Below are 27,546 nucleotides of genomic sequence, written 5' to 3'. Positions count from 1 at the left end.
CAGGACTGTCCCTTTGAAAACGGGACATCTGGTCACCCTACTCTGACCTGTGACCTCCATCCTAGTCAGGTTTGCTTGAAGCCCATAGCAGTACTGTAATTACTGGAAGTCAAAACTGATAATTGTATCTGCCACATATTGCATTGGACAATAACAAATTGAGTGTTGGGTATGCCTGGAATTTCAGTTAAATAGTAAGATCTGCAAACAGACATACTCTGTAGCATATACTATACTAGAAAAGCTCCTCTGTTTATGTAAATGAATGGTCTTTAGCTGAAAATGATTGTAAGAAAGTCATAACTGCAGTAGAAATGCTAAAATAGATATGTTGTGTGCTAGAGTTACAGTATAAAGTTTGTTACTGTGATTCTAAAATGATACTTATCTATAAAATTGTAAACATGACAAGCCTATGAAAAGCTGAGAGTGAAGTCCATTTTCCTATGGGATGCTGTACTAGTCTTTAACTACTAAGGTAAGTTCAGTGGAATAAACAGAACTATTTCAGACTCTTTTGGAACCTTTAATAAATGAGATTTATAATGCAATTGAACCTCAGACTTTTCCTAACACCTAGTGATTTGCTAAATGAAAGAGGAGAAAGCCAAAGCCATAAATAACCATGCAACACTGAGATTCCTCACAACCAGCCATTCACAAAGAAAATGTAATAGAGAACCTGGCAGTGAGGCAGAGCAGGTTCTGGAAAATTTCCTGTAACTCACTAGTCCTGCTGCTGTTGCCAGCCAAGGTACTCTGCCACCTTGGAAGGCCTTTAAGCTCCTATTGCTACTGATTTCCCGTAAGACCCTTCAGAGTCATAGATTCATGTTAGGAGCCAGTGTACAGGGACAAGGTGAAAAGCAGTGTCAGAGTGCACAAGGTACTTCCTCTGTGAAAGAGATGTTGCCAAATCCATTTTAGGATTATAGTGACTGTTTTATTAAAAGGTGCTGATGAAAGTTGGACAACTTCTTTGCCAGTTGTGAGAATGAACTGTGTTAGCATTGATCTGCTTGTCTTCCAGTTCCTAAATGTAATTTCTTTAGTGGGTGATTCATGCTCATTTGCCTGAATGGTTCCACTGAACTTCTGACCTCCCTGTACAGTGTAAACTGTTCTTTTAAATACATTACTAACTCGTATGTATATGAGGCCTTAAGCCTCTGGTTACTTTCTTTAACCTCAACAAAACAGGTTAACTTTATTAATAGGCTAATATACATATACCCATTTCCTTTTAAGATAAGGGCAATTGCACTGGGGAAAGGGATTGAATACTGAGATTAGTACAGGGCAGTACTCTGAAGGGTTTTCTCTGTAATAGTAATGCTTTTCTTAAATGTAAGGAGTTAATTTTGGACATGGAGACTTACATCATTGCTGTGTTTCTTAAAGAAATGAGGAAACACAGGTGAACCACAGAATGGAGAAAAGGTTGCAGTGATACTCATTCAAAAGGGCTTGTATTTCAGTCTAGAAAATCCTAAAACCTGGAACCAGCTTAGAAAAGTCCCTTTCATAGGTGAAAGGCAACTGTAAAAAAATTATTCTGAAGAAGACTTGAGTGATGTTACGGATATTCTGTGGAAGCAGATGTGTTTTTGAACAGAAACAGAGGCCTTCTGAAGCAGAGGTGATATAATGGAAACCATGAGAGAGCTATTCGTTAGATGCCTGAGACAATAATGGGAGGAAAGAAAGGTCTACCATGCCAAGAGAAGGAGATGGACTGGGAAGACCTACATTGCCACATCCTATGGCAGCAGCTGCTTTACATACTTACGGGGCTTAATGAAGTTCCAGCTTGCATTAGGGATGCCTCTGAAGGCATAAAAACCTCACTGAATTTAAATTTTATTTCTTTCACTCATTCTTGTCAGAGAATTTGTGATCCAGAGACAAATTGGAAAGTCTACTCCTAGAGTTTATTCTGACACGGTGAGGGTGGGAAAAGAGAAAATACACTTTTGCGACAGTATTGTATTACAAATACCCATAATTTAAAGAAAAGTATTTGAACAGTACTTTTTAGCCATGGATTAAAAAAACAACACTACTTTTATAACTTGTCTGGGTGAATTTATTTTATTTTTTTTTAAAACAGAAAAAGGGAGTTAATTTCAATCCGGCTGCAGATTTTTGATTTAAAAAGGCTCATAGAAAAGTACTAGTTTTGTGTGAGAAATTTAAAAAAAAAAAAAATGTCCCCAAATTTCCCATGAAAATTTCTCTCTTTTATGACACACTGAAAAACAAAATTTTTCACCAAAATACTAACTTATTTTTGGTTTCAAAGTTTTCATGGGAAACAAAATAGAAAATTTCAACAATAATGAACATTTTCAGCAAAATGATCTTTTTGGTTGAAAAAATGTTTTGATAAAAATATTTCAACCAGGTCCAAGGATTATTCACTCAGAAGATAATTCTCACATGAATTTAAGGGGCAGAATAAATGTAAAGTTGTCCAAGGAGCCTAAAATCTGAATTTTTCTAGTTAGTTAATAGATTTGCAGGAATATTATGCCTTCACTTGGATGTTATCTTCCTTATTTCCTGCTTTGCTCTTGGTTCGACTTAGGGATTTATTTTGTAGACCTGAATAGTGGGAACAGCAAAAGCAGCACAAGTTGGTGTAGAATTTACCACAGAGTCGATGCATTTGTCTGTGTGAGATTTCTTGCCCTAACAAAAGGGTAATGGAGAGACTGATAAAAGGAGTAAGATAGCAAGTGATTGTTTTTGTTCTTTGCTCCTTTTTTTAATTATGCTATGTTATGGGAAGCAAATATGGCTATGGGCCATTGTTTTTTTTGCCCTTTTTTTTCTTAAAAAAAAAGCTGACCCCTGCTTGAAAGTCAATGAGGAGTTTGGCTTCATAAATGATGACAGGATATATTGTTCATTTTGTGTGTCTGTCTCCTGAGAAAGGTCCAGGGATGCAATTAGATTTAATTGAATTTTTAAAAGAAGATTTTAAATTGCACAATTCCAATATTTGAGCTTGCACTTTCTCTCTAGTGACAAATGGATTTTTTTTTTTTATTAGGATTTAATTTTTCAGGGAACAAGCAGTGCTGACTTGGATCCATTATGATATTGAATCTTAAACCTTAATTTCTTTTGACTGCTTTGATGAATCAATATAAATCTTATAGTTCACAGTGGTTTAATAGTCTTCCCCCTTGTGACTTGAAATTTCTCAACATAGAGCTGGATCAGTAGACCTAAAACAGTAGTGTCCTCTACTAACCTGGGAAGCATGTAAAACAGCCTTGAAAAAAACATTTCACAGAGGGGAAAGGTGTACTTGTAGTGCATCAATACGGAATACTGTTCCTTACTGACCTTTGTGGTTACTGTGAATTCCCAAAATCACTTTCTAATATGAATATTTTTCTTTGATGACTGTCAGGTTGCAGGAAGTGTCTTGAGGCATAGAATAGGAATATGCATCATAAAATATTTTAATTGGAAAGGTGACCTCAAATGCATTAAATTAGTGGAAGTACTGAATTTTGAGCCAAAGTTATATTTGGAAGATTATGTAAGGGCTTGTCTACATGGTGTATTAGTCCACGCCAGAGAGATTCTAGTGTGAAATAGGACTATATCCGTGTGCACTAGAGAACTTTTAATGTGTGCCAGCAGGGTCTACATGGGCCAATTAGTGTCATGCTAGTGCACACTAGTATTTACACCCCTCCAGTGCAGATTAATGCACTGTGTAGACAAGCCCTCAGTAATACCTTCGTTTGCAAGTCTCTGCAGTAGAATTGCAACAGATTCATTAAAGGGATAAGTTTATTTGTTTTCCATTTTTCCAATTTTAATGAATAATTGGTGCTCTATCTTCTTTCTATTGTGTGTGCACAGAAGGACAGCTATAGTTTACTATTCCTAAGCTCTTTTCTGAGATGTCTTTTGAGACGCTTATAATTTTCCAATTCACCTTTTTAAGCTGAAGTTTTTCAGCCTTATTTTTTTTTTGAAAGTATGTGCAGAAGTATTCGGCTGTTTACTGAAGACAAGAAGGGTGAGGGTGGGGAAATATGCCAGGCCCATTTTGTACTCACTCGTGTGGTGCTAAGACTTCCTGGGATATATCCCATGATTCGTAGCGCCTCAGGAAGCTGACCTGCTCTATGAACTCTTCCTAGTGAATTATGGGAGAACCTGTCTGTCTTTTCTGGGCACACAGAGTAGAAGGGGGTATTGTGGAAAGGTATTGGAGGACTAGCAGCACTGAATTGGTTGCGTTTATTACTACAGAGTGGCCATATTAGCAGCTGACAAGTTGTGCTAGGCTATGCCCTGTGTGGGCCAGCAATTCAAACAAAAAGCACCACAGTCCTGAGTTAAGGGGTTTTGTGTGTGGATGGGACTGAATTAAGGGTAACACTGGACTTATAACTCAAGTTAACTTAGTAAGGGCTCGTCTTCATTGCCGTGCTTCGGATAGACAGTGGCTAAAAGGAGAGTAGCCTCTCTTCATGGAAATACAATGGCTAGAAAGCACAGGAACAATTGGTCTCAGATACACTGCAATAACTACTAGTAGTTGATTTTTGGAGACCCAATGAGTGTTTGGAAGGCAATAGGGAAACAAAGGATGCGGGTGGTCCCCCAGTCACCTCCATGTGTGGGTAGATTGCTGAAGGAGCCTAAGTGCTATGATCAGGCCATAGAAAAGCCTAGTTGGAGAGAGCTTTGTGTGAAATGATGACGATGGGCTGTAATGGCTTGGTGAAAGACGCAGTGTTCTTACTGTGTAGAAATGTGATTGTTTCTCTCGCCCCCATGTGGTTTAGTGTGTGGAAAGGATGGTTATTCATCCTTGATGTGTGGAAAGGGATGTGCCTATAGCTTTAAGGGGATGGGGACTGATTGGCTCTGTCCTGATGTATAAAGAGCAGTGTCATTAAGCTGTGCACATGTTTAGTGCTAGCTGTGGACAGGGCAGTGCATCAGAGAGGAAACAAAATGTGTGCCTTGGAGGCCTTCTGAATAAAGTATGAGAAGCATATGGCAAAGCAATTGTGGTTCCTCAAGGCAGTGGCGTTCTTAAGCCAGAAATCTGTTCTGTTAGTGGGCAGTCTTGCTTAATTTTAATGTGGTGGTGTTGTGTATGATACTTGCCAAAAAAAGCTCTCTCAGCTGATGCGTGCAAGAACAGAAACCACCTCGTTTGCTTCAAGACTACCAGTCTCTCCTGTATGTTACTCTCAGGCATGCAAGAGAATGAATGCATCACTGGGATACACAGTTTACATTTACATATTTTTGAGACTGGGCTTACAGTTCTGTAAGTAATCTCTTAATCAGTTGTAAGTGATCTAGGAGACTGCTTGTGAGGTGACTCCAGTTGTAAAAACGAAAGTATCTGCAGTAGTCATTCGTTTATGGCCTGACATGGCAGTTCCTCTGCAGCCAAAGGTGACTCCAGAGGGAATATTGCTGCATGTGGACTGTGCTCATCCAGCTCTTATGCCCCCATTTTATAATACACAGGGCCAGTTTCTGTCCTGCAGTGGCTTGTGCAAGACACCCTTTCCTACTCCCCCCTTCACCCCTCCCCGCGAAAAAGAAAACCTCTCTCAAGTGCCTGACTTTCAAATGTGCCAAGCACCTGCAGCTTATATTGATTTCAGTTTGAGCCCAGGTGCTCAGCATTTTTAGGCCTTAAATAAATAAATATTGTGTGTGCCACAAAATTCAAATATTTCTCTTAAACAGGCCTTTAGGAAAGGAAAATGCTAATGTTGCAAGCACATTTTGGAAAATGCTGAATAAAAGCTTAAATAAAAATCTGATTTTTGCCCCAGATCCCTAAGTGGCCCCCTCAAGGATTGAACTCACAACCCTGGGTTTAGCAAGCCAATGCTCAAACCACTGAGCTATCCCTCCCCCCAAGGTCAGTGTGTGCATGGGCATGGAAAGGAATAACCATAATAATTCTAAAAAGTCTTAGGCCCTGATCCTGCAAATTCTTCTGTTTGTGCTTAACTTCAAGCCCATGTGTGTTTGCAGGATGGGGGACCTAATAAGGATGATGTGGGCCTCTGAATGTTTGCGAACTGCCCACTGTGTGCAGTGACTCCTGCCCCGCTAGGTGGATATAGAGGGCTCTGAATTGGTATAGTTCCACAGCACAGGTGTATGAGAAGGATTCTGAGGGCTTGTCTTCATTACCACACTACATCAGTGCTGCTGCAGCGCATCTGGTGAAGACACGCTACATCGATGGGAGAGTGCTCTCCTGTCAACATAATTACTCCATCTCGACGACAGGCGGAAGCTGTGTTGTCAGGAGAGTGTCTCCGGAGGACACTTTAAGTTGATGTAACTTATGTCGCACGGGGGGTGGTTTTTCACACCCCTGCGAGGCATAAGTTACATTGACTTAAGCAGTAGCGTAGATAAGCCGTAAGAAGCTGCTTTGGGTGGGGAGTCTTTTTGGGGACTGCATCCCATAGAACTGTGTTCCACATGATCTCCCTGCAACTGACTGGAGGAGAGGGAGTTTTGGGGGGAGGGTCAGGCTACATGCCAATTCACTGGACTTTTGGGGGGCAAGGGAGTGCCCCCCTTTGGGGGCAATTGCAGCCCTGAGGCTACTTTTGTGGCTGAAGAACATGTGCTTATGATCAGTGGGATCCAGGATCTCCTGATATAAGAAGGAACTTGTGGTGTACTTTTGCTTTATGATTTCGTTTGGTTTTGCTTTTATTTACATTGTGTATCTTAGAGGGTGCTCTGTACAAGTTTCCCCAGGTATTGTGTGACATTATTAAAGCTATGCCTACTGCCACTGGGCACCTAGACAGGGCAAGCTCTTTACATGGAACCATAGGTATATACACCAATTTACAGACAAAAGAGAAATTCACTGCCCTAAAGAATTTATAATCTACATTAGACATAACACAGGAAGATGACAATCAACCAAGAGTAGGAGGGATGGAGATGTAAGGGTTAAAACAGTGAAAGGTTGTGAGATGTTGATTTTTTACAGATCTTGTTGGCTCCTCTTTATACCTTTAAAACTAAAGACCATCCACATTCTCAAACTAAGGTTTCCCAGTTATGAGGCTGTAACCTTTCAGATAGGATAATATGCTGCTGTGTTAAAATTATAAAACACATCATAGATAATTTAGCTGAGGGTAAAAGTCGTTCTTAATTTATAGTTATATACACTTTGCGTTATGTTTGCAATTTCAAATATGCAATCTTACTGCGTCAAACCAGTACTTACCGCTTGAATCAGTTTCTAGGTGAAATTTACAAATCTGGGTGTGACAGAAAGTGAGCATTACCATTAGTTATATGAAAACAACGAGGAGTCCAGTGGCACCTTAATGACTACCCTGTTTCCCCAAAAGTAAGATATCCCCCGAAAATAAGACCTACTTCCAGTTTTGCCTCTCGCTGTAATATAAGGCATCCCCCCGAAAATAAGACCTCCCCGATAATAAGGCCACCCCGGAATATAAGGCCCTGAAGCTCCAGGAAAAATAAGACCTCCCCTGAAAATAAGACCTAGCGCATCTTTGGGAGCAAAAATTAATATAAGACACTGTCTTATTTTCGGGGAAACAGGGTAACAGATTTATTTGGGCATAAGCTTTCTTCAGTTGCATCTGAAGAAGTGGGATTTTTTACCTACAAAAGCTTATGCCCAAATAAATCTGTTAGTCTTTAAGGTGCTACTGGACTCCTTGTTGTTTTTGTGGATACAGACTAACATGGCTACCCCTCTGATACTTGGCATTAGTTATATGGTAGCCTTGTATCTGGCCTTTCTGCCTTCTGGGTTTGGAGCAGGGGTGGGCAAACTACGGGCTGCAGGCTGGATCCAGCCCATCAGGGCTTTGGATCCGGCCTGCGGGATTGCCACCCCCGTGGTGCCGCGGGCCCCGCACCGCTCTCGGAAGCGGCCAGCATCACATCCCTGGGGAACTGGTGTGTGCGGGCAGAGGGCGCCACGTGCTGTCCTTGCCTGCGGGCACTGCCCCCCGCAGCTCCCATTGGCCAGGAATGGGGAACCGCGGCCAATGAGAGCTTTGGGGGAGGTACCCACAGATGAGGGCAGCACACGGAGTCCTCTGCCCTCCCCTACCCCAGGGGCTGCAGAGACGTGCTGGCCACTTCCGGGAGTGGCGCGGTGTCAGGACAGGCAGGGAGCCTGCCTTAGCCCCACTGTGTGCTGCTGCCACCCCAGAACCGCTCAAGGTAAGCGGCGCTGGGCCGGAGCCCGCACCCTGAACTCCTGCACCCTAACCCCCTGCCCTGAGCCCCCTGCTGCACCCCGCAACCCCCTGCCCTGAGCCCCCTGCCGGACCCCTCCTGCACTCCAACCCCCGCCGCACCCCTCCTGCACCTCAACCCCCTGCCCTGAGCCCTCTCATACATCCTGCAGCTCTCCTCTGCCCCAACCCCTTTCCCTGAACCCCTTCCTGCATACTGCACCCCCTGCCACACCCCGCATTCCCTCCTGCATCCCAACCCTCTGCCCCAGCCCTACATTCATGGCCCTGCATGCAATTTCCCCACCCACATGTGGCCCTCAGGCCAAAAAGTTTGCCCACCCCTGGTTTGGAGGGACAAATGAAACTGCAGTATAATCCTAGTTGTCAAAACCACTTGGAGCAACTATTGTCAGAACCACTAGGGATAATTTGAAGTTGGGATAACTGGGATTCAATAGACGGGAAGAGAAGGTGGTGGCAGTTAATAATAAAGAAAGCTTCAAGTAGTGTTGGTTCAGGTAAATGGGGCTATATTGTATTTACAACCAAACATACCAGTGACTTTTCATTAGATTTTGGCATTGTGTTGGGGATGTTGTTTGGTTCGTCACACACAAAATATAGCCACTAGATGTCACCACACAGCTAAATGTAGCTGAGGTATGTTGTCAAAAAAACATTCGACTCAGAAAATCCCATTGTGTGACTTTTGTCTCCTTTCTGGAATTTAGTAGCGGTATTTTGATTCTCCCATAAAATAAGTGTAGACTGACCTGATCCATTTGTGTTTTGGTAGACAAGTTAAAATATAGTAGTCATAGCATGAATGTCTGAATTGTGAAGGTGTAAAGTTCTTTCTATTGTGTGTAGTCCAAAGTTTGGTTACCAATGTCTTTAAAAAGTCTGTTTTAAATCTTCATTATCTAACTCAACATGAGAGAGAACTCTGAGAATATACTTGATTGTTGTTCACAGTTCAGTTTGGGTAATTGATGTAATTTTGTGAGAATCTTGCAAGTTAATTTTGAAGGATATATATTTATCCAATACGATTTGTGGAGTGGTGTTAGTATTTCAGTAGAGGAAACGAGTTTATACAAGCTTCTTTTTCTGTCTTCCTTAAGAAAATATGTGGTTCTCTTAGGCAGGTTTTATAGTTAATATAGAATTTTAGCCCATTTTATTGATAGAGAAACTAGGTTTTTGAATTTATTTTTTAGAAGCAATTTGTGTTCTTCCCCCCACCCCAATCATTGCCCCTTGCATTGATGCCTACTTTATACCAGAACACATTTTTAGGATGGGAGCTGGAGTTAACAAAAACTGCATACAGGATAGTTGTCTGTACATTAATATCTCTTAGTTGTATTTATGTAGGATTGTGGACCTATTGTTCTAGCCACTGTACACTGAGATACAAGATGATCCCTTCCCAGTAGAGTTTATAATCTTACTAAGATGAGACACTACAAGCTGTAGGCAGGTATGTTGATCTTTCCCTGGAAAGATATTTTACTCTTTTCCTAATATTTATCAGTCTAAAGTTTGGTGAGTCGGTAAGCTGATCAGAAGAGTGAATTTAATTCAGACATCTGTCAACCATGGCCTGGAACCTCTCCAAACTGTAAAGAAATATAATTCTGTCTCCATTATTTTTTTAAATAGGAAACCACATTGTTTTGTTGAGGGAATGTGACATCTATGACATGAAACAATAAGCTGAAAAGATAGGAGAAATAGATTCAGCTCTATCGTGTAAGAAAACTGAGTTATGGGCCACTAGATAATCTTTTAGATATTTCACCAATAAGAACATATTAGAAGTTTTTTATCATCAGCAATAACATGAGAGAGCGGATCTGTGTTACAAAGCCAAATGATTATCTTTTCTGATCTGTTTTATGTTATCTGAACTGCACATAGTTTAGTTTGCTGCAGTGGAGGGAATGGTACCGGCTCGATTTCTGTATAAAAGAACAATTTGAAAAGACTATTTGCTGACTGTGAATACGTGTTCATGGTCGATTTTGAAGAAATAGGCATTTTATGTGACAGTAAGAAAAACATCTTGCCCTGACCTTCTTTTCTTTCCCCCTATTCTGCTCACCTCCTCCCCGAAAATTGTGCCATTGGCAAGACACACTGATGGAGTGAATTGTGCCTAAATATTTATGGATAATAGGTGTCTAATTTCTTTGCATCTTTGATGTAGGATGTAGCAGTCCACCATATGACAAATCTTATAAAATTTCAGTATATTACTCTTAATTTGAAGATTACTGTGCAGTGATCTGCACTTGTCTTGTCTTAGTCTTCCATATATGAATTATAATGTTCTTTTGTTGATGCCTAAGGCTTTAAATGGATATACTGTCTCATAGTTTTCTGATCTTTTAGGATGAAATTAACCCCCCATGTAAGCTTCTAACGGGGAGCATAAGTGAGTCATAAAGACACTCTGCATGAGGTCAATTTCACTCTTTATGTTCAGAACCAGCTAGTTCTTATTTTTCCTGAATTTAGTCCTGTGACAACAGTAGCTAGTGTTTTCTGTTATTGCATGTCTGTCATGGACTAACAATCCTTTCGCCAGTAGAAACTTAGACCACATCTGTTTGAGAGCAGACAGCAAAACATTTGTTGTTGCCACAGTTAATTGCTTTTGACTCTCTTGTTTGTGCTGTAGAAGTTCACCGTGCCCTGGGACTATTGTAAATGTGAATTTGCCAGTGTAAGGTTGAATTTTGTAATGCAGGAAAATCAGAATGAGAACTCTGGGTTCTCTGTATGTCTCTTAAATAGCTACTGCAATTATACCAATGGTACATGGGCTAACAGGTTCAGTGAGAGTGGTAACTGTGGTCCTTACATTAATGTGGTCCTTAAATTAATGTAAGAGCCATTGACTAGTAATATTGCAGATTCACCTGGTGGCAGAAGTGTGGATTTAAAAAAAACAACCAACCAAAGGATCTTGTGCAGTTGCTGCACCTTAAACAACTAATAAAAATAGTCTAACTAGTTGGCCTAGTATAAGAATGTCTCGAATTGGACATTGTTACTTGTTCTTTCTTTAATGGGAACTTTCTGTTGAGTGGACAGTCATAATCTTTACCAAGGAGGAGAAATCCTCAGGTAATGCAGAGGATGAATACAGAGAAATCCATTGGGGGGAGGGATAGCTCAGTGGTTTGAGCATTGGCCTGCTAAACCCACGGTTGTGAGTTCAATCCTTGAGGGGTCCATTTAGGGATCTAGGGCAAAAATCTGTCTGGGGATTGGTCTTGCTTTGAGCAAGGGGTTGGACTAGATGACCTCCTGAGGTCCCTTTCAACCCTGACATTCTATCAAAGGACTGCGCTAGTACAAATGGTGTAATGACATTCTTTTTGAGACGGTTCCTGACTGTTTCTTGAGTTATTGATGCAGAATGCCAGTACGCATAGGCTTATATCTGTCTCTTGAAGATACTAATCCTGCAACTTCAAGTAAGAATAAAAATAAATACCCGATATCTCTGTTCCCTTCTGTTTTTAAAGGATTGGAACAGTTGTATGCTGTTTACTTTGATATAATGTAACGTATTGCCAGCCAGTTTGATACATTTAAAAATGTAACTTACTTGTCTTCCTCTTGTTTTTGCAAAAAACCCAACCCAAACAATCTTTTCCCTTCCAGACTTAACACCATTTCCCCCCTTTATTTTTATAATAGATTATGGTGCATTTATGTTGTCCCTAGTGACATTCTTCTCCTTTTATCCTTTTTCTCTTTCTTTCCTACCTCATATTCTCTACCTATTCCATTTATATTTTATTTCTCCTTTTCTATGCCACCTCAAAATATCTGTTGCATTCACACTTCTTTCTCTCCCCGCGGCAGCACCTGGGTTGGGGGAGAGGCGCCCCGCTGCAGCAGCCCCGGGGCTGGGGCCGTGAGAGAGGCGCCTCGCCCCGCTGCAGCAGCCCCGGGGCTGGGGCCGTGAGAGAGGCGCCTTGCCCCGCAGCAGCCCTGTGTGCCCCAAGCTCCCCCATCACCACCCCTCACCTCACCCCACTGCCCCCACCTATTCCCCACCTCATCCCACTGCCATCTTCCAGGCTCACCGGTGGCCACGCCCCTGAGTGCAGTGTGCACATCTGCATGGCTCTGCTAATTAAGTGTGCTGCCCTTTGTGGCTTCCTGTGGCCTTCCTTCAGTTTTCAGGTAGTTGCAAAATAGATACCTGTGTCCACTACTCTATTTCTTTAGCCTCAATTGATGAGTTATTGTCTACAAGTAGCACCCCAGTGGCTGCCTCTGCTACTATTCAAAGCTTTCCCAATCTTGAACAGAATGAAATTGACCTGATTCCTCTTAGTTTCACTGTTGCCTTTAGGGGGTGCAATATTTATATTGCCTCTCTCTAAGAAGTGCAGCACAAAAACAAGCAGCTCTGAGATGGTGGTAGGGGCCAATGAGACCCTTCATATAACGTAAGACAGCCCTGGGGATTACCACAGCCTGTTCGCAACTACCTATGGTCAACGTGCCACCCAGAATTCCAGCACGGTTACCACTCTGAAACCTGACACCCCGTAACATGTCCCTTGGCCCCCTGTGCGGGGGATTGAAGTGTGGTGGCCTCATTGGGCAATATAAGCTGCCTTGTGCAAACCTGTGTCAGGAAGAAGTTTCCCAAGGCCCGCTCTGGAACGCTAATGGACATCTTAATTTTCTTCAGCAGCATGAAAGGCCTATAGCAGCAAGGAGGGTCTTTCCCAGGGTTCTTTAGCAGTTTTCACTTAAGCGTTTTCATTGTGCTTTAGCTTCACAGAGTTCTGAGCTGCCACAGAGGCACTAGCTCTGTCTGTAGATTTAGGAGGGTAGCACTGTGGTTACACTAGATTAATGTTTAGTAAGTTCTCTTTGCTGGAAGAGCTGGATGCTTCTTATTTGTAATGAGTTCTTTGATTCTTCTGAACTCTTGAATGAGAGTGCTTCCTATTTTACACGAGGAGGTGGATTTCTCAAGCTGTGCCTTGTTAACAGGCAGGGGAATGACAAAGAATTGGAACTAGAGCTTAGGAAGCTTCCCTACCCTCTTTACTCCCTGCTTTTTTCCCAAAGAAGGGTAGAGGGAAGGCTGTCAGAGGGACCCAATAATATTATGTTTATCTAATTATATGTTTACCTTTTGGATATTTCTAGGCAGCAACTGTTTGAGTTGGTCTTGGATTCATCACCAGTTTCTCCTTCAACAAACTATACCAAATATTCTACTGGCAAAGGTCATGCTGCAGGTTCCATGGTTGGTTCAGCTTTAAAACAAGACAGACAACTTATAGACCATTTCTTGATAAAGGAAAACACTCAGACCCCTAAAAGGACATCTGTAGCTGCTGAGGTGGACTATAAAGGTTGCAACAATGAACAAGAAACAGATAATAGATGTTGTAGTTCTGCAGAGACTCATGATGTGGTCAGTGAAGGGATGGCAGCCACAAGTCCCGAAGGCATGAGAAATCCTGAGAAACCCTCTACATCTGTAATGAAAGTAGTTACAAAAGGTGAGTTGCCTATGTTATCTTTCTCATTCCATGCTTCAGTCTTCTACTCTGTTTGTCGCCAATATCAGATATACACTGCCTGCCTTAAAATGCTTAATTAAACTTTCTGTATTACTTTGAGATGAAAGGTACACATATTTATATTCTGCTATATTTAATTGGGATGTGCTTCATCCAGAGGGCTGCATTATTGGGACATCTTTGGGTTTGTCTACACTGCAAGGAAAAACCCATGGCTGGCCCATGCCAGCTGGCTTGGGCTAAGGGGCTGCTTAATTGCAGTGTAGTTGTTCAGGCTTGGACAGGAGTCTGGGCTCTAGGGCCTCTTGAGGTGGGAGGGCCTCAGAGCTTGGGCTGCAGCCAGAGCCCAAATATCTATACCACAATTAAACAACCCATTAGTCTGAGCCCCATGAGCCCAAGTTAGCTGGCACAGGACAGCCGCAGTGTCTAACTGAAGTGTAGACATACCCTTTGAGGGTACTGAATGGTATTGGTGGCTGCTGCTTAATCAGGATGATGTTGCATTAAAAACATACTTCATGGGGGGACTTGAGCCAGCACCAAATGATTAATATGTAATTCAACTCTAAGAAAGTTATTAATAAAAACACAGAAGTTTTTTTAAGGCACTTTAGGATTACATAGCAAACGTACTCAGTTTCAAATTATTGTTTTTCATAAGATGTTTGCTGTCTAATCACTATGTTCTTTCTGGCTCCCACATCCTTGCTCACCTTGACCCACGTGAAGTGTATTAAGGTGTAGTTATACTGCAGTTGAGGGATACACATATAGGCATATTGTTTATTTGCAGTTGCATTTTAGTTAACAATTCTGTTGATATGCTGTCCAGAAAAAGATAATACTTCAGCCTGCTGTAGGTCTGTGTCCTCTGTAGAGCTAAGAAGAGTAAAAATTAGTAGTTTCAATTTTCAGAATAAATGAAATCTGCTAAAAATAAAAGTGGAATCTTCTTAATTTTGACATCCTTGTGGTTCCTTATTGTCCTGATTAAAGAACAAAATGGAAATAAATGTATTGTGCAAGTGTAAAAATGTGACTATTATCGCATCTTTATTTCTTCTTTTAAATCTCTATTTGACAATTTATTAGTAAGGCTACGATTTAGTCTCGGGTAATTTTAGTAAAAGTCATGGACAGGTCACGGGCAATAAACAAAAAATCACGGCTAGTGACCTGTCTGACTTTTATTAAAAACACCGCAAACTAAATCGTAGGTGCTGGGAGAGAGGGGGCTGCTGCCTTGCGGGGATGCTCTGGTGGTTGCTGCCTCTCCTTGGGGCTGGGGGGCGGCCCGGGGCCCCGCTGCTGCTGCCGACACTCCTCCAGTCAAGGAATCCGTGACTTCTGGGACCTCCATGAAAGACTCGCATATTTATTTATTAGTAGACTAGAGCTCACAAGTCTGTACAGTACCTATTCATCAGCTTGCTAAACACCACTGAAATATGCGCTTATGGTCAGAAAAGTGGCTATGTAAAAATATTATCCACATACCCAGATGATCTGCTACTTGGTATTGTGCATCATATTTGCTCATTGAAACCAACTGTAAGGTCTTTCTGTATAGTATACGCCTCATTTGTTCTTTGGTAAATGAAGATTTCAGGGCTACCATTTTTATGATTAACAGCTAAACCTTCTGATCACTCCCCAGCATTCATTACATAAATTATTCCAACAAATCTGATAGAGTTGGCCAAACAATACAAGAAAGATTCTCTCGTCAGCATCTGCTGAGCCCAAAATTGTTACAAAGGAGAATATTATTTCTGATGCAATTTTGGGAGTTGAACCATAAATCTCAGATGCAATAACAGGCTGTGTAGAGTTGTTTGTTTATTGTACTTCTGTCTTGGCTAAGGTATTTCTGATTTGAAATACTGATTCAGGAGCCAGTTTCAAAAGGTTTTTGTAAATGTGTTAGTCAAAGTCTCAGACATCATCAAATTTCTTTACAAGAAACAGTATTACAGGGACATCAAGAATTAATTTTCTTGTTTAAAACTGATCCTTTTCGTATTAGCACAGTGGTGATGATCGAAGAATCTCACTCTCAAATTATGCCTTAAATATTACTGGGTAGAGGGGTTTTATACAAAGTGATTGACCACATAAGGGCAAGCATATTAAAAGAATAAAAGGTTTTAGCAACATCTTTGCGGATCTCAATGTTCCTTTTTACAAATACATGCTCGGGGAACATAAATACATGAAGAGATCATTTAAGATGATCTCTGCTGTAGGTGGAGGAGGGAGCACGTCTTACTGGCAGAGCAGGAGATTTTGTATCAGTTCTCGGTTATGCTGTAAGACCATGGCTAAGTCACATAACCTCTCTCTGCCTTGGTTACCCATACAAAAAATGAGGTTAATACTTGTCTTTGTTGCAGGGCTCCTGTAAGGCACAGTTAATTAATGAATATATGAAAGTAGTCCTTTTAAAATCCTTGGATTAAGGAAGTGCTACATGAGTATGAAGTATTAGCATAATTTATTATTCATCAGAATTTAAGAACAGTTTCCTTACTGGGAATTGAAATAATTCAAACTATGTAAACTCACAGTAATGCACAATTACAGTGGCATAGAAGCCCAAATATTGTTACCCCTATATTTGCAGCGTTCATTAGCTTTATTATAGCAAACATATGAAACATATAAGCTGTAACACGGTAGAAGATGCTGCTCAAAATATTGAAAAAGGTAGGAATAAAGGTTTTAGAAATGGAAATGATTACCTTTTTAGTATTCGTCTGGGTGGATGTGCCAAATTTCTAAAAAGAAAAACTGGAATTCTGTGTTTGACTCTCCAATAAATAACTATTGTATTTTTCATATGAAAATATTGGGCTTTGCTGTAAGTAATAAACAAGCTTTTAAAAATCCATCAAGTTGCCCTTTATTTTATTTTCAGTGGATTGTCCTGTGTGTGAGGTTGCTATTCCAGAGCAATATATAAACAGACACCTAGATAGTTGTTTGACGAGAGATGAGAAGAAGGACAGTCTCAGAAGGTAAGAAACTTAAATTTAAGAACTTGTATGTGAATTTGACCAGTTGCTGCTACTGTTGGAGTGAGATGCTTGCAGCGATATATTATAATAGTGAACCGTCTGCTTCTCTGTTACGTGCTGTGGACGTCGAAGTTGCTATGTAAATAACGACGGTGATGATTTTCTTCTCTCAACACGATACATTCAGTGCCAACCTTATTTCCTTTCTTGTAATTGAGTCAAAGTTTTTTATAATGGTAGGAAATTTTGGTTAAATTTTATAGGTTTTATGTTGAGTATAGTCTTGTATGTTAGTGACTCTGTAGTTTTGTTCATTGAAATTCTATCTAGATGGGTTTTCTCTTCATTTTTTTTCAATGGATGAGAAGGGGCCCTTCAAATTTTCCTCTTTAAAGCTCTGATATTGAGCCAAAAAGCAGGTGCTCCACAAGCTCTCAAGTTAAAAAGTAAAATGTACAGTCTCCTGCTTTCAGGGGAGGGGTCTCAGTTGGATTGGGCGCAGCTTGCTCTTTAAGGCCCTGATACTGCAAAGACTTGTGCACATGCTTTACTTTATGCATGCATCCCAGGGCCAGTGTTCTGTTACAAGTACCCTCCTAATGATGTCCCACTTTTGCCCTATTCACATCAGCGATATGGAGTCTTCTCCCTCATTGTTGTCAATTATCTAAATTGAGCAGGAATATTATCTTCCACTGCTACAGATCATTGAGCCATGCAGAAATTTTGCTGCATGTACCCTTGGCATTCTAATTTTATTTCCAGAGTCCTCTGACCCGTCTCCACTCTCCCTCTTGATGAGTCCTGTGCTGTGACAGTTTTCCAACCATAGAATGCTAGGTAACATCTTCAGAGACATCTTCAAACAGTGCCTTGTTTTTGCGAGAGTCACGTTGCTAGAGGACAATACAAGTGCTTCCTCCTCATCCAATTTCTGAGCACTATTTCTAGACCTTGCTGGCCCTGGATCGCTGACACATGCTGTTGTGCCAACACTAAAAGTGATTTTATGTCTGCTTTATTCAGTGCAGGTTTAAACTTGTGTTCTGCATTCTCATGCTTACTACAACAAAATCTACCAGCTGAAGTGTTTGCAAGTGAATAATGGCATCAAAATGTTGGAATTGAGTTGAAAGACTTTGTGCTCTATTCTGCTGCTCAGTGAGATTGTTGTCACTGTTTTCTTGACAAATGAGAAAATGGGCTAAATTTTCATTTTGGTTGCTAGATCCAAGATTTTAAATACAGAGCTCTTGTGGTTTTCAAGAGAACAGCTAATTGTGTGTGTTAGTGTGTCCGTTGCCGTCAAGAAGACAACGACAAACAATCGTAACCAGTCTTATTGCCACAGGAGTCTACTGTGCAGCGCCAAACAGGTGCTAACATCTTATTATTTTGACTGGTGTTGACCTTTAGTTAATTCTTTTAGTTGCAGTTGTTAAGTGCTCATGGCACGGGCATGGTTGAAACACACTTTCCCTTTAGAATATAAAGAATTTACACTTTTTTGTATAATTTGATTTATTTTCATCTAGACTTCTCAGAGTTTAAAAGAGTATCCAAGAAGGTATTTGTCATGAGGGATTACTTACTGTGGAATTAAGCGTGACCTTGGAAATATTTTTATTTTTTTGCAATAACACTTCAGATCTCTGTAGCACTTGGTATGTTTTTAGTTCCTCTCTGAGGAATTTGCTCAGTTTCTGCTTGGTCTTAAATTAAGGGCATATTGAATGCTGTATTAAGAAGTGACATTTCAGTGAGGCTAGTTATTTAGTTCTAAATTGCACACAGGAGATTGATAATTATAGATAAGCATGACTTTAGAAATTTAGAATTTTTTTTTTAAACAAAACATCCGTAGAGATCCAACATTCTGGTGGAATAGCTCGCATTATCATGCAGCCGTCTTTGCTCTCCCTTCCCCCCCATTCTCAGTCCACTAGATCATGCAGCCTGTCCATTACAATAGGTGTTAAACTTTTGCAGAACTTTGAAAAGATTTAATTCTATGAAAAGTTTGTTCCGCAATAGAATCTTAAACATCTCTCTTTTCTTGAAAGTAATTGGGAGGAAATGCATCTTTTTGCCAGATGTGCTACAATGATTACAAGAGATTAAAGTAAAGTAATTAGGGTCGTCATGAAAACCTGTTTTGTAGTAATTTTAAATTTATTTTCAGTATTATGAGCTAAAATTGCTTGAAAATACACTCTTCAAATGAAAAGTAAACTATCGTTTACTCTAGAGGTAGAAAGTTGTTACATAATGTATAATGTAGAGCGCCATAGTTAAATTTCTGCAAGGAGGTTATTGTGTTCTGCTTCAGAAAAGAAAAGCATCTGTAACTGTTATCATCTTGTATCACTAGCACAAGATTATTTAAATTGAAGATTAGCTAGGAATTAATATGGGTCACTGTCCAAATCTAATCAGCTCAGATACCAATTTCACCATTAAGGTGAACTGAGCATACATTTGCAGTTTTATGCATTTTCTGCCTCCAAGATTATGAGTAGAGAGAATGTTACGCTCATTCAAAAATGTAAATGTTACGCTGAGCCTTCCGTTTTCTATTATTTCCTGTAATTAAGCCATTTCCCCTGTGCTACAGCAGAATGGATGTCTTCATATTCTTATTTCACACTAAGCAATGTCAGGAAGTGGAGTTCTTTGTAGGAGGTAATTAATTGGGAGAACACTATTAATTTTCTTACTATAATTTATCAGGTGGCATCTACAAATTTGTTTTCAGGATAGTTATTTGACGGTTTTTTCCTTGGAGTATTTCTTTCAGCAAACTGGAAAGTTTTCTAACACAAATCTACGTTCTGACCTTTTAAAATCGCAATAACTGTGCAATTAAGGCACAGCCAGTATTTGGATGGAAAACCTAGGAGCTGAATTCCCTCTATGTCCAGGCTGAACCTAGGCCTCAGGGTAGCAACTGATATGAATTTGAAGTCTTCACCCATTATAGCTATTAAAGACCCCATGGTGCTTGTTACAAGAGATGGAGGTGTTCATCTCAATTTGCTGATCAAATTTCAACTAGAGTAATTGCATTCTGTATATTTAAAATTTCACCCTTAGCATTAGATGGATAAGGTGTTCTCACTTCATAGGGATGTTACTGTAGGTACTGCATTGCACCCTAGAGGTAGCAACATTTCAATGGTTTGTCACGATTCTTATAGGCATTACATGTAAAGTGCTTTGAGAGCCTTCTGGATGAAAAGCACTATAGAATTGTAAGTCATTGCTTGGTTTCCTGCTATACAAGACAGAATTTCTTGGTTTTTCATTGGCTTAGTTTTTCTCCTGCAGTTCTGGTCACAAAAGGAAGTCCCTGCCTAAAGTCGTTTACAACTTACTTTCTGACCGTGATTTGAAGAAGAAGCTAAAGGAACGTGGGCTGTCTATCCAAGGAACCAGGCAACAGCTCATTAAAAGACATCAAGAATTTGTGCATATGCATAATGCTCAATGTGATTCTTTAAATCCCAAATCAGGTAGGATGGCAAAGCTATAATGTTTTCTCCTAGAGTTCCTAATACATTTTATGAAATTATCTCTCTTTTTCTCTATCCTGTGAGAAACTGAATTAGCTCTCAGAGTAGGTGCAAGACAGTTTGGGGCCTTGTGGGAGAACATGGGGATTAAGAGAATTTGCATTAATCATGTAAAATGTGACCTATGAAGCTAAAATGGCAAAATTAGTTGACACACATACTGGGAGAGCATCCAGCACAAACAATTTGTAACTTTATAAAAAAAAAAAACCTCTTCTTTTCCAATGTGATAAAATCCTCTGACACTTCCTGGTTTGCTCAATGAATTCCAAAATGTTTTGTGGCGCTACTGATACTGCATGTGAATAATGATGTTGGGGTGTCTCCAGATTAAACTCTTTGGGTCATCACTAGCAAGCTAGGAAATATCAGAGGATTTTAAGAATGCCAGAGGAATTTCTGTGTTGAATTTCTCCTCATCTTGCTCAGTGGGGCATTCTGTATATATTGTTGGGTTGAACGTCAATTTTAGTCTTGTAAAGAGGAGATGATGTGGAGTGTGTGAAATTAATGAGTAAGAAAGTGCATTGCTATGGAGATTCCTCCCTCCCCCCCACCCCCCGTCAATATAGATATGTGGCTTTGCTGCAGTATAATTAACTGTAACCATAGAGTTCTCTAAACAGTTTCCTTTGCTTTGTTGGGAAATGGAACTCGTTCTAACATCTAATGAAATTACAGGGTAAATATTCTTTAAGCAACAAACCACCGTTTGTCTGGTGCCAGTTGCATTCTCCTTAGATAATGCCATCTGTGGGACATGAATGAAATGCAGCCAAGCCTTCCAATCTCTACATGGGCATGTTGGCTCTCTTGGATTTCTTCTGGCTTTATAGGTAACATGACCTTTGTTGTTTCTGAGTAGTGCATGTGAGTTAGAGGGAAGCAACTGTATCTGTTACATATACAAAACAATTGGCACAATGGTATCAAAATAATTTAGTGTAGTTCAAGCCCCAAAGATAACTCAAAAATAATCTCTTGGTATAATTTATAAAAAGTTAATTCTTATGTCTTTTTCCGAGACTGACTGTTTGCTGTCACACATTTAATTTCTATTTTTATTATTATACTTGTTCAATTGAATATACTTAATTGAATATTATTATTATTTGTGTTTACTGTAGTGCCTAAGATCCGGTGTGCTGGGTGCTGTACAAAGACAGCACAAAAAAATAATTCCTGCCCCAAGGAGCTCATAATCTAAAGCTTATAAGGGGGGCAGTGGCACCCATGCCTCCAGCTGTTTTGTGACTGGCTTCTCAGTCCTGAAAATGTTTTTACCTGAAACTATTAATCTAATTTGTGTCATATTAATGAATAATTTCAATGCTCTAAAAAATGCATTTTTTGATCAATTTACTTTTTAGTTTGCCCGAAATCACACAGGTATTCCGTAGCAGAGCCAGGAATGGAGCCCATGTTCCATGAAGGTTCTGTGCGTTAATTACCAGATCATCCATCCTTCCCGTGAAAGTGGAAACACAGTTACTGCCCCATATATAGAAAGAGAGGAAGCAAAAAACTACTGGTATACTTTTCCTATAGAAAAGAATGTTATCCTAAAACGTGGGTTCTCAGCATGTGGAGTTGTGAATGAGAATCAGGGGACCATCAAGACTTTCCCATATTGCTTTATGAGAAAGTATCCTGGCTGGTTCTGGTAGGGAAGGTAAAGGCCAAGAATCATTTCCTTAATTGAATTAAAGGTTGTTTTATGCTAATCCTTTAGGATTGTCCCAAATCTCTAGTGCAGAAATGACTGATGGCTAATTTATAATCTTATCTATTAGAAATGTCTGCCTTTTTAATCAGTGAATACCTGTATCCCATACCACCTAAATACCTGGAAAAAATGTTGAACTCCAACCTAAGTTCTCGTGCAGAGATATAATGTGCACCAGAATAGAAACTGATGTAAAACTCTTTGCAGCAATATGTTTGTCACATTTGTGAATGAGCCCAGATTGCAAAGTTGGAATTTTCTGATGGTGGGACAGTCAGAAAACCAGAAATAATTCTTACATTTTTAAAAAATAAAACAAGTAGGGGTAAAACCATTATGCCTTCTTCTGTCTCATTGTGGAAACACAGTTATGGGGCAAACTATTGAGCACTGGGAAACAAAATATTATACCAAAGAATACAACTTAATTTATCTGAAATGACTGTTTACATATCTCCATAAATCTGCATGGCAATTTCCAGTAGCGAAGTGATGATAATAAAATGCAAAGAATGAAATGTAAGCCTTGAAAAGCTTGCTTGCACTCTGAAGATAGCAATAGATACAACATAGTGATTTGAAACAACATGATTGGGACTACAGTGATGGTGCTGTATGATTCTGTTGGATTTTCAGATGCTTTTAGTAGGACAGGGAAAGTTCATGCACAATAGGGAGACTGTTCTAAGATGAATGGGCTGCCTGGAAGAAGGAGGGCATGGATGGGAATGGATAAAGGAGATCGGGGAGTAACTTAGGTGGGGTAGGGAGTAGGCAGAGATAAAGACATGGGGTTGGAGTTAAAATTTCTGAAAATGAGGAAAAACAACGAGGAATCCTTGTGGCACCTGAGAGACTAACAAATTTATTTGGGCATTTTGTTAGTCTCTAAGAGTACGTCCAGACTACCCGCCGTATCGGCAGGTAGCAATCGATTTATCGCGGATTGATATATCGCGTCTCATTAAGACGTGATATATCAATCCCCGAACATGCTCCCCGTTGACTCCGGAACTCCACTGGAGCGAGCAGCAGTTGCGGAGTCGATGGGGGAGCTGCGGCCATCGATCCCGCGCCGTGAGGACGGGAAGTAAGTCAGAATAAGATATGTCGACTTCAGCTACAGTATTCCCGTAGCTGAAGTTGCATATCTTACATCGACACTCCCCCCAGTGTAGACCAGGCCTAAGGTGCCACAAGGACTCCTTGTTGTTTTTGCTGATACAGACTAACACGGCTACCACTCTGAAACCTGAAAGTGAGGAGAAGCTTGAACATGTGGAATTAAAATGGGAAGTCAGTACAATGATTGGAGATGGGTTGATATGGTTAGAGATGAATGATGTTGACAGCTGTTTAATCACTCTAGTAGCTTAAATGGAAGAGAGGCTACTTTTTTATTGCTGCGTTTTAGAATTGATTTATAATAGCTATTAGTGTAGTTTAAACCAGCTTTAATTTAATGACCAAATTTAGCAAAGGTGGTAGTGGGTTACAGCTCCCTCTGAAGTCATGGTGAGTTGTGACCATTCACAGCAATACTGAATTTGGCCTAATATCTTGTCTTGCTGACTGTCAGTTCAGGGCAACACAACACATAGCAAAACTTTCTATTTTCATGCATACTTTAAATTCAGACTAAACACAGAAAATGCATCAATGATTATAGAATAAGTAGATCTGATTCTCCTCTTAATACTGGGGTAGCAGTTGACTTCAGTGGAATCACTCTGATTGTACCCTGGTCCTGGTGTAAGAAAGAGGAGAATCAGTACAGTTTAGCTTTGTCTTGTAAAATACAGGGGTTAGCAATTGTGGGTGAATGTAGGAGGATCTAGGAAATCTGTAAATATGTATTATATGAGAATTGCATTCTCCCTACCTTCTTTCAAAAACATTTCCCCTCCATCCATACCCTCAAATAAAATTCAAAGAACCCTTTTGTAACTAAATATGTTAACCTACAGGAAAATGTTAAGTGTGGTTATGGTCAGAAGACTTTTTCTTGGACACATAGTACCTTCTTAATTAACAGGTCTGCTCCCTGTGTGTATTTCAAGTCACATCTGCTTGCTTTTCTGACAAAAATGAATTCTTCCTACTTTTTACTTCTGCTAGCACAGCATAGCCTATAAAGATATTGGAGAGTGAACTCGATTGTAGTCTGGCTTGGGCATCAAGAAAGAGAATCTTTAAGTTCCAGTAGCAGAATGTTTTACTGGTGAAGGTGTGTGAGCCAGAAAGAAAACAGCTTAACTTTAAATTCCAGGATAAGTCTGCAGTGCTGGCAGATAGTTTAAGGAAAAAAATAATAAATTGAGCAAGCTAAACTCTTGGAATCCCACAATGCTATTTTTTCAGACTATAAGCACCTTTCAAGTAATTTGTTTTCCATTACTGCGTATGCTGGGAGCAGAATTTAAATACTCAGGAAGAAGACGTACACTAAAATAATATGATCCTCAATATACTGCACAAAATTATCAGCTCTTTGTTAGAGAAGCTGAGATCTAAAATAATGAGAGAAAATAATTTGTGAATGATGATGATGAGCGCTAAAGAAAGTGCCCACAAAAACTAAGGCTTTGTCTACACATGAACATTTAGTTTGCCGCACTAGCCTGCTGCAGACTAACTGTTCTTGTGGACCCTGCTGAAGTGCATTAACAGTTGGTTAACACACTTTGATCTAGTCCTCTTTGAAATTAACTAACCGTTAATGCACTGAGCAGGGTCCATAGGGGTGTGTGTGTGTGTGTATTGAGACCCCAGCTTGCTGCAGACTAGTTGTTCGGGTAGACAACCCCTAAAAGAATGGAAGGCAGTCAGCTTTCATTTCAAACAAACAAAAATGGTAAGTGAAAAACACAAAGGAAAAGTCTTTTGTATGTTGCTGTGGGGGAATAGATTCTCAGTATACAGTAATGTGCTTAGGAGAGAGAAGCAGACTATGGTGGTGAAGAGGTTATAAAATGGTTTGTTTACAAAACAACAAATGTGAAGTTGAAGATCCTTTATCTGTCTTCCATAAATCCACAACAGAATTATGGCTCTTTATTTAACTGTGGCATATATATTATTTTTTGTGTAATGTACTTCCAGCAAGCAAAGTTTTAAAAAAAAAAAAAAGGCAATTTTTGAATTGCTACTGAATAATTATTTTAAGGGACTATGAAATGACTTTCTAGGAATATGATATTGTACAAAGAAACCATAATACTTCTTACTTGAAAGAAGAAAGTGAGTTTGTATATTCCGGAGCCACATATACCATATTTTACATATTAAGAAATAACTTTGCCTTCAGTTTAAGATTACTATTATGTATACATACCAAAATGCAAACAGTTTTAAAGTACATAAATATACATATACACGTAATAATTCCTAGTCACTGATATGAAGCAACAGAGGGTCCTGTGGCACCTTTAAGACTAACAGAAGTATTGGGAGCATAAGCTTTCGTGGGTAAGAACCTCACTTCTTCAGATGCAAGTAATGGAAATCTCCAGAGGCAGGTATAAATCAGTATGGAGATAACGAGGTTAGTTCATGAAAGCTTATGCTCCCAATACTTCTGTTAGTCTTAAAGGTGCCACAGGACCCTCTGTTGCTTTTTACAGATTCAGACTAACACGGCTACCCCTCTGATACTAGTCACTGATATGTACACTAGTACAAAGTAGCCTATTAAAAAGCATATGCTTTTTCTTCCTGAACAGCTATACTAGATTACTCAGCATGTTTATCAGGAAATCATGAGCCATAGCAGGTTTCTAACTTTTGTGTGTAGTCACTAATTTTTTAATCTTGGTCACCTAGTGAGGGTAACTATATCTATCTATCTATCTATCTATCTAAAGCCATATGTCGCTGGTAGCAACAAATGAATGGTGGTCTTTAATTCTACAAAACACTGGCTAGTGGTCCTACAGAAGGAATACACAGGTTAGATTTTGGGAGCAGTAGTCATTATTATTTAATATTTATATTGCCATAATTGCCCGGAGGCCCAAAGCAGAATTGGCACACCGGTGTAGTAAGGCATTGTATGATAACATACCTGCCCTGAATAGTTTACAAAATGTGTGTTACTTAAGAACATTTGTACTTGGGTTTTCTATCATTCCACTGTCCTATTTTAAAGCACTCTCTTTCCTATGCTATTAATCATAGAGGAAAATGTTTTATATGTATAATCTTTTTAGATGTAATGCTTACAATAGCTTTAGATATGGGTAGTGGGTTAGCCTTTGTGTTTAGAACCCCCATGTAATGAATGTAATTTCAATCTGTAAAATGAAAACAAACAAACAAAAAACACCATACCCCAGTAGAACCTCATTGGTGACTGGAAAATCCTTTGCAAACTAATGAATTTTTCATATTCAGTTTTTAGTCCTACAAAGGGATCCACCAACATGGATTCATATGCCTGAACAGAGATCTAGGGAAGTAAGGGAAGATCCTGCCTATTAAAGTAGATGAGACTCTGTATGGGGGCTGGATTAGCATTAGCGCTTTTAGAGAGTAGGTCATGAGCGAAACAATTCTACAAGTTTCCTTGAACAATCAAGGGTGAATAGAATGTTGGGAAGAGATATAAGTGCAGAAGGTTATGGCCTTCTCTTAAACTGTGAGGTAATGCTTTTAAACTTCCTCCTTTGTGGGTCCTATTTATGTTCTGTTTATCATCTTAGAGGGCAGATCTGTGTTGGTTACTAGGGGAGGAAGAACAGGAAAAGCAAAGTACAAGCTCCAGAGAGAGGGGGAGGTGAGCATTTTGGGAAACCCATGTGCTGGAAATATTTATTTTCCCCTTAACTTTCACACATGTCCACCTGTATTTTCAAACAGGATCATGTTGTGTGTATGCATCTCATGGTTTTGTGCATGCATGTTTTAAAATATTGTATAAAACATATGCAATAGTTATTTTATGGTTTGCAATTATGCTCACACTTCATTTGAAAATATTGTTTAGTTAATTGTAGATTCGTTCAATTAAAGAGATATAGATGCTTTCGTATAACTTATTTACTAAAGGAACAAAACTAAACTTTCAAGTGTCTTAACATTTGAGTGCTTTCACTTGATCTCCACTCATTACTGTTGTACAGTATGCCTATGTGGTAAGCTGCTAGTGTTAGTTTGTTTTAAATGTAGGCAAACTAAGGGCTAGTCTACACTGGCAACATTAAAGCGCTCCCGTGGCTGGGAGAGAGCTCTCCCAGCCCTTTAAAAAACCCACCTCCACGCAGGGCCGGCTCCAGGCACCAGGCAACCAAGCACGTGCTTGGGGCAGCACCTGGTAAGGGGCAGCCAATCTTGGGGTGGCGGGGGGCGGCGCGGCGCTCGGCGGGGGGGGTTCCGGCGGCGCAGCGCTTGGCGGAGGGTGTT

At 39.9% G+C, this 27,546-nt stretch overlaps 1 protein-coding gene across 3 annotated transcripts in view; it reads left to right on the top strand.

Annotated features, from left to right (window-relative positions):
• Positions 1-27,546, top strand: part of RAD18 (RAD18 E3 ubiquitin protein ligase) — a 121,234-nt gene that overhangs the window by 11,168 nt on the left and 82,520 nt on the right. For all 3 annotated transcript variants that reach the window (XM_026650425.1, XM_026650424.1, XM_026650426.1), the window contains exons 5-7: positions 13,449-13,807; positions 16,749-16,848; positions 20,176-20,360. In XM_026650425.1, coding sequence (XP_026506210.1) covers positions 13,449-13,807; positions 16,749-16,848; positions 20,176-20,360 — 644 coding nt within the window. The remainder of the gene's footprint in view (positions 1-13,448; positions 13,808-16,748; positions 16,849-20,175; positions 20,361-27,546) is intronic.

Source organism: Terrapene carolina, unplaced genomic scaffold (assembly GCF_002925995.2).
Source record: "Terrapene carolina triunguis isolate 2854851 unplaced genomic scaffold, T_m_triunguis-2.0 Scaffold89, whole genome shotgun sequence".
NCBI classification, from domain to species: domain Eukaryota; kingdom Metazoa; phylum Chordata; order Testudines; family Emydidae; genus Terrapene; species Terrapene triunguis.
Note: the sequence above shows the minus strand (reverse complement) of the source record. Positions and strands in the feature narration are given on the sequence as shown.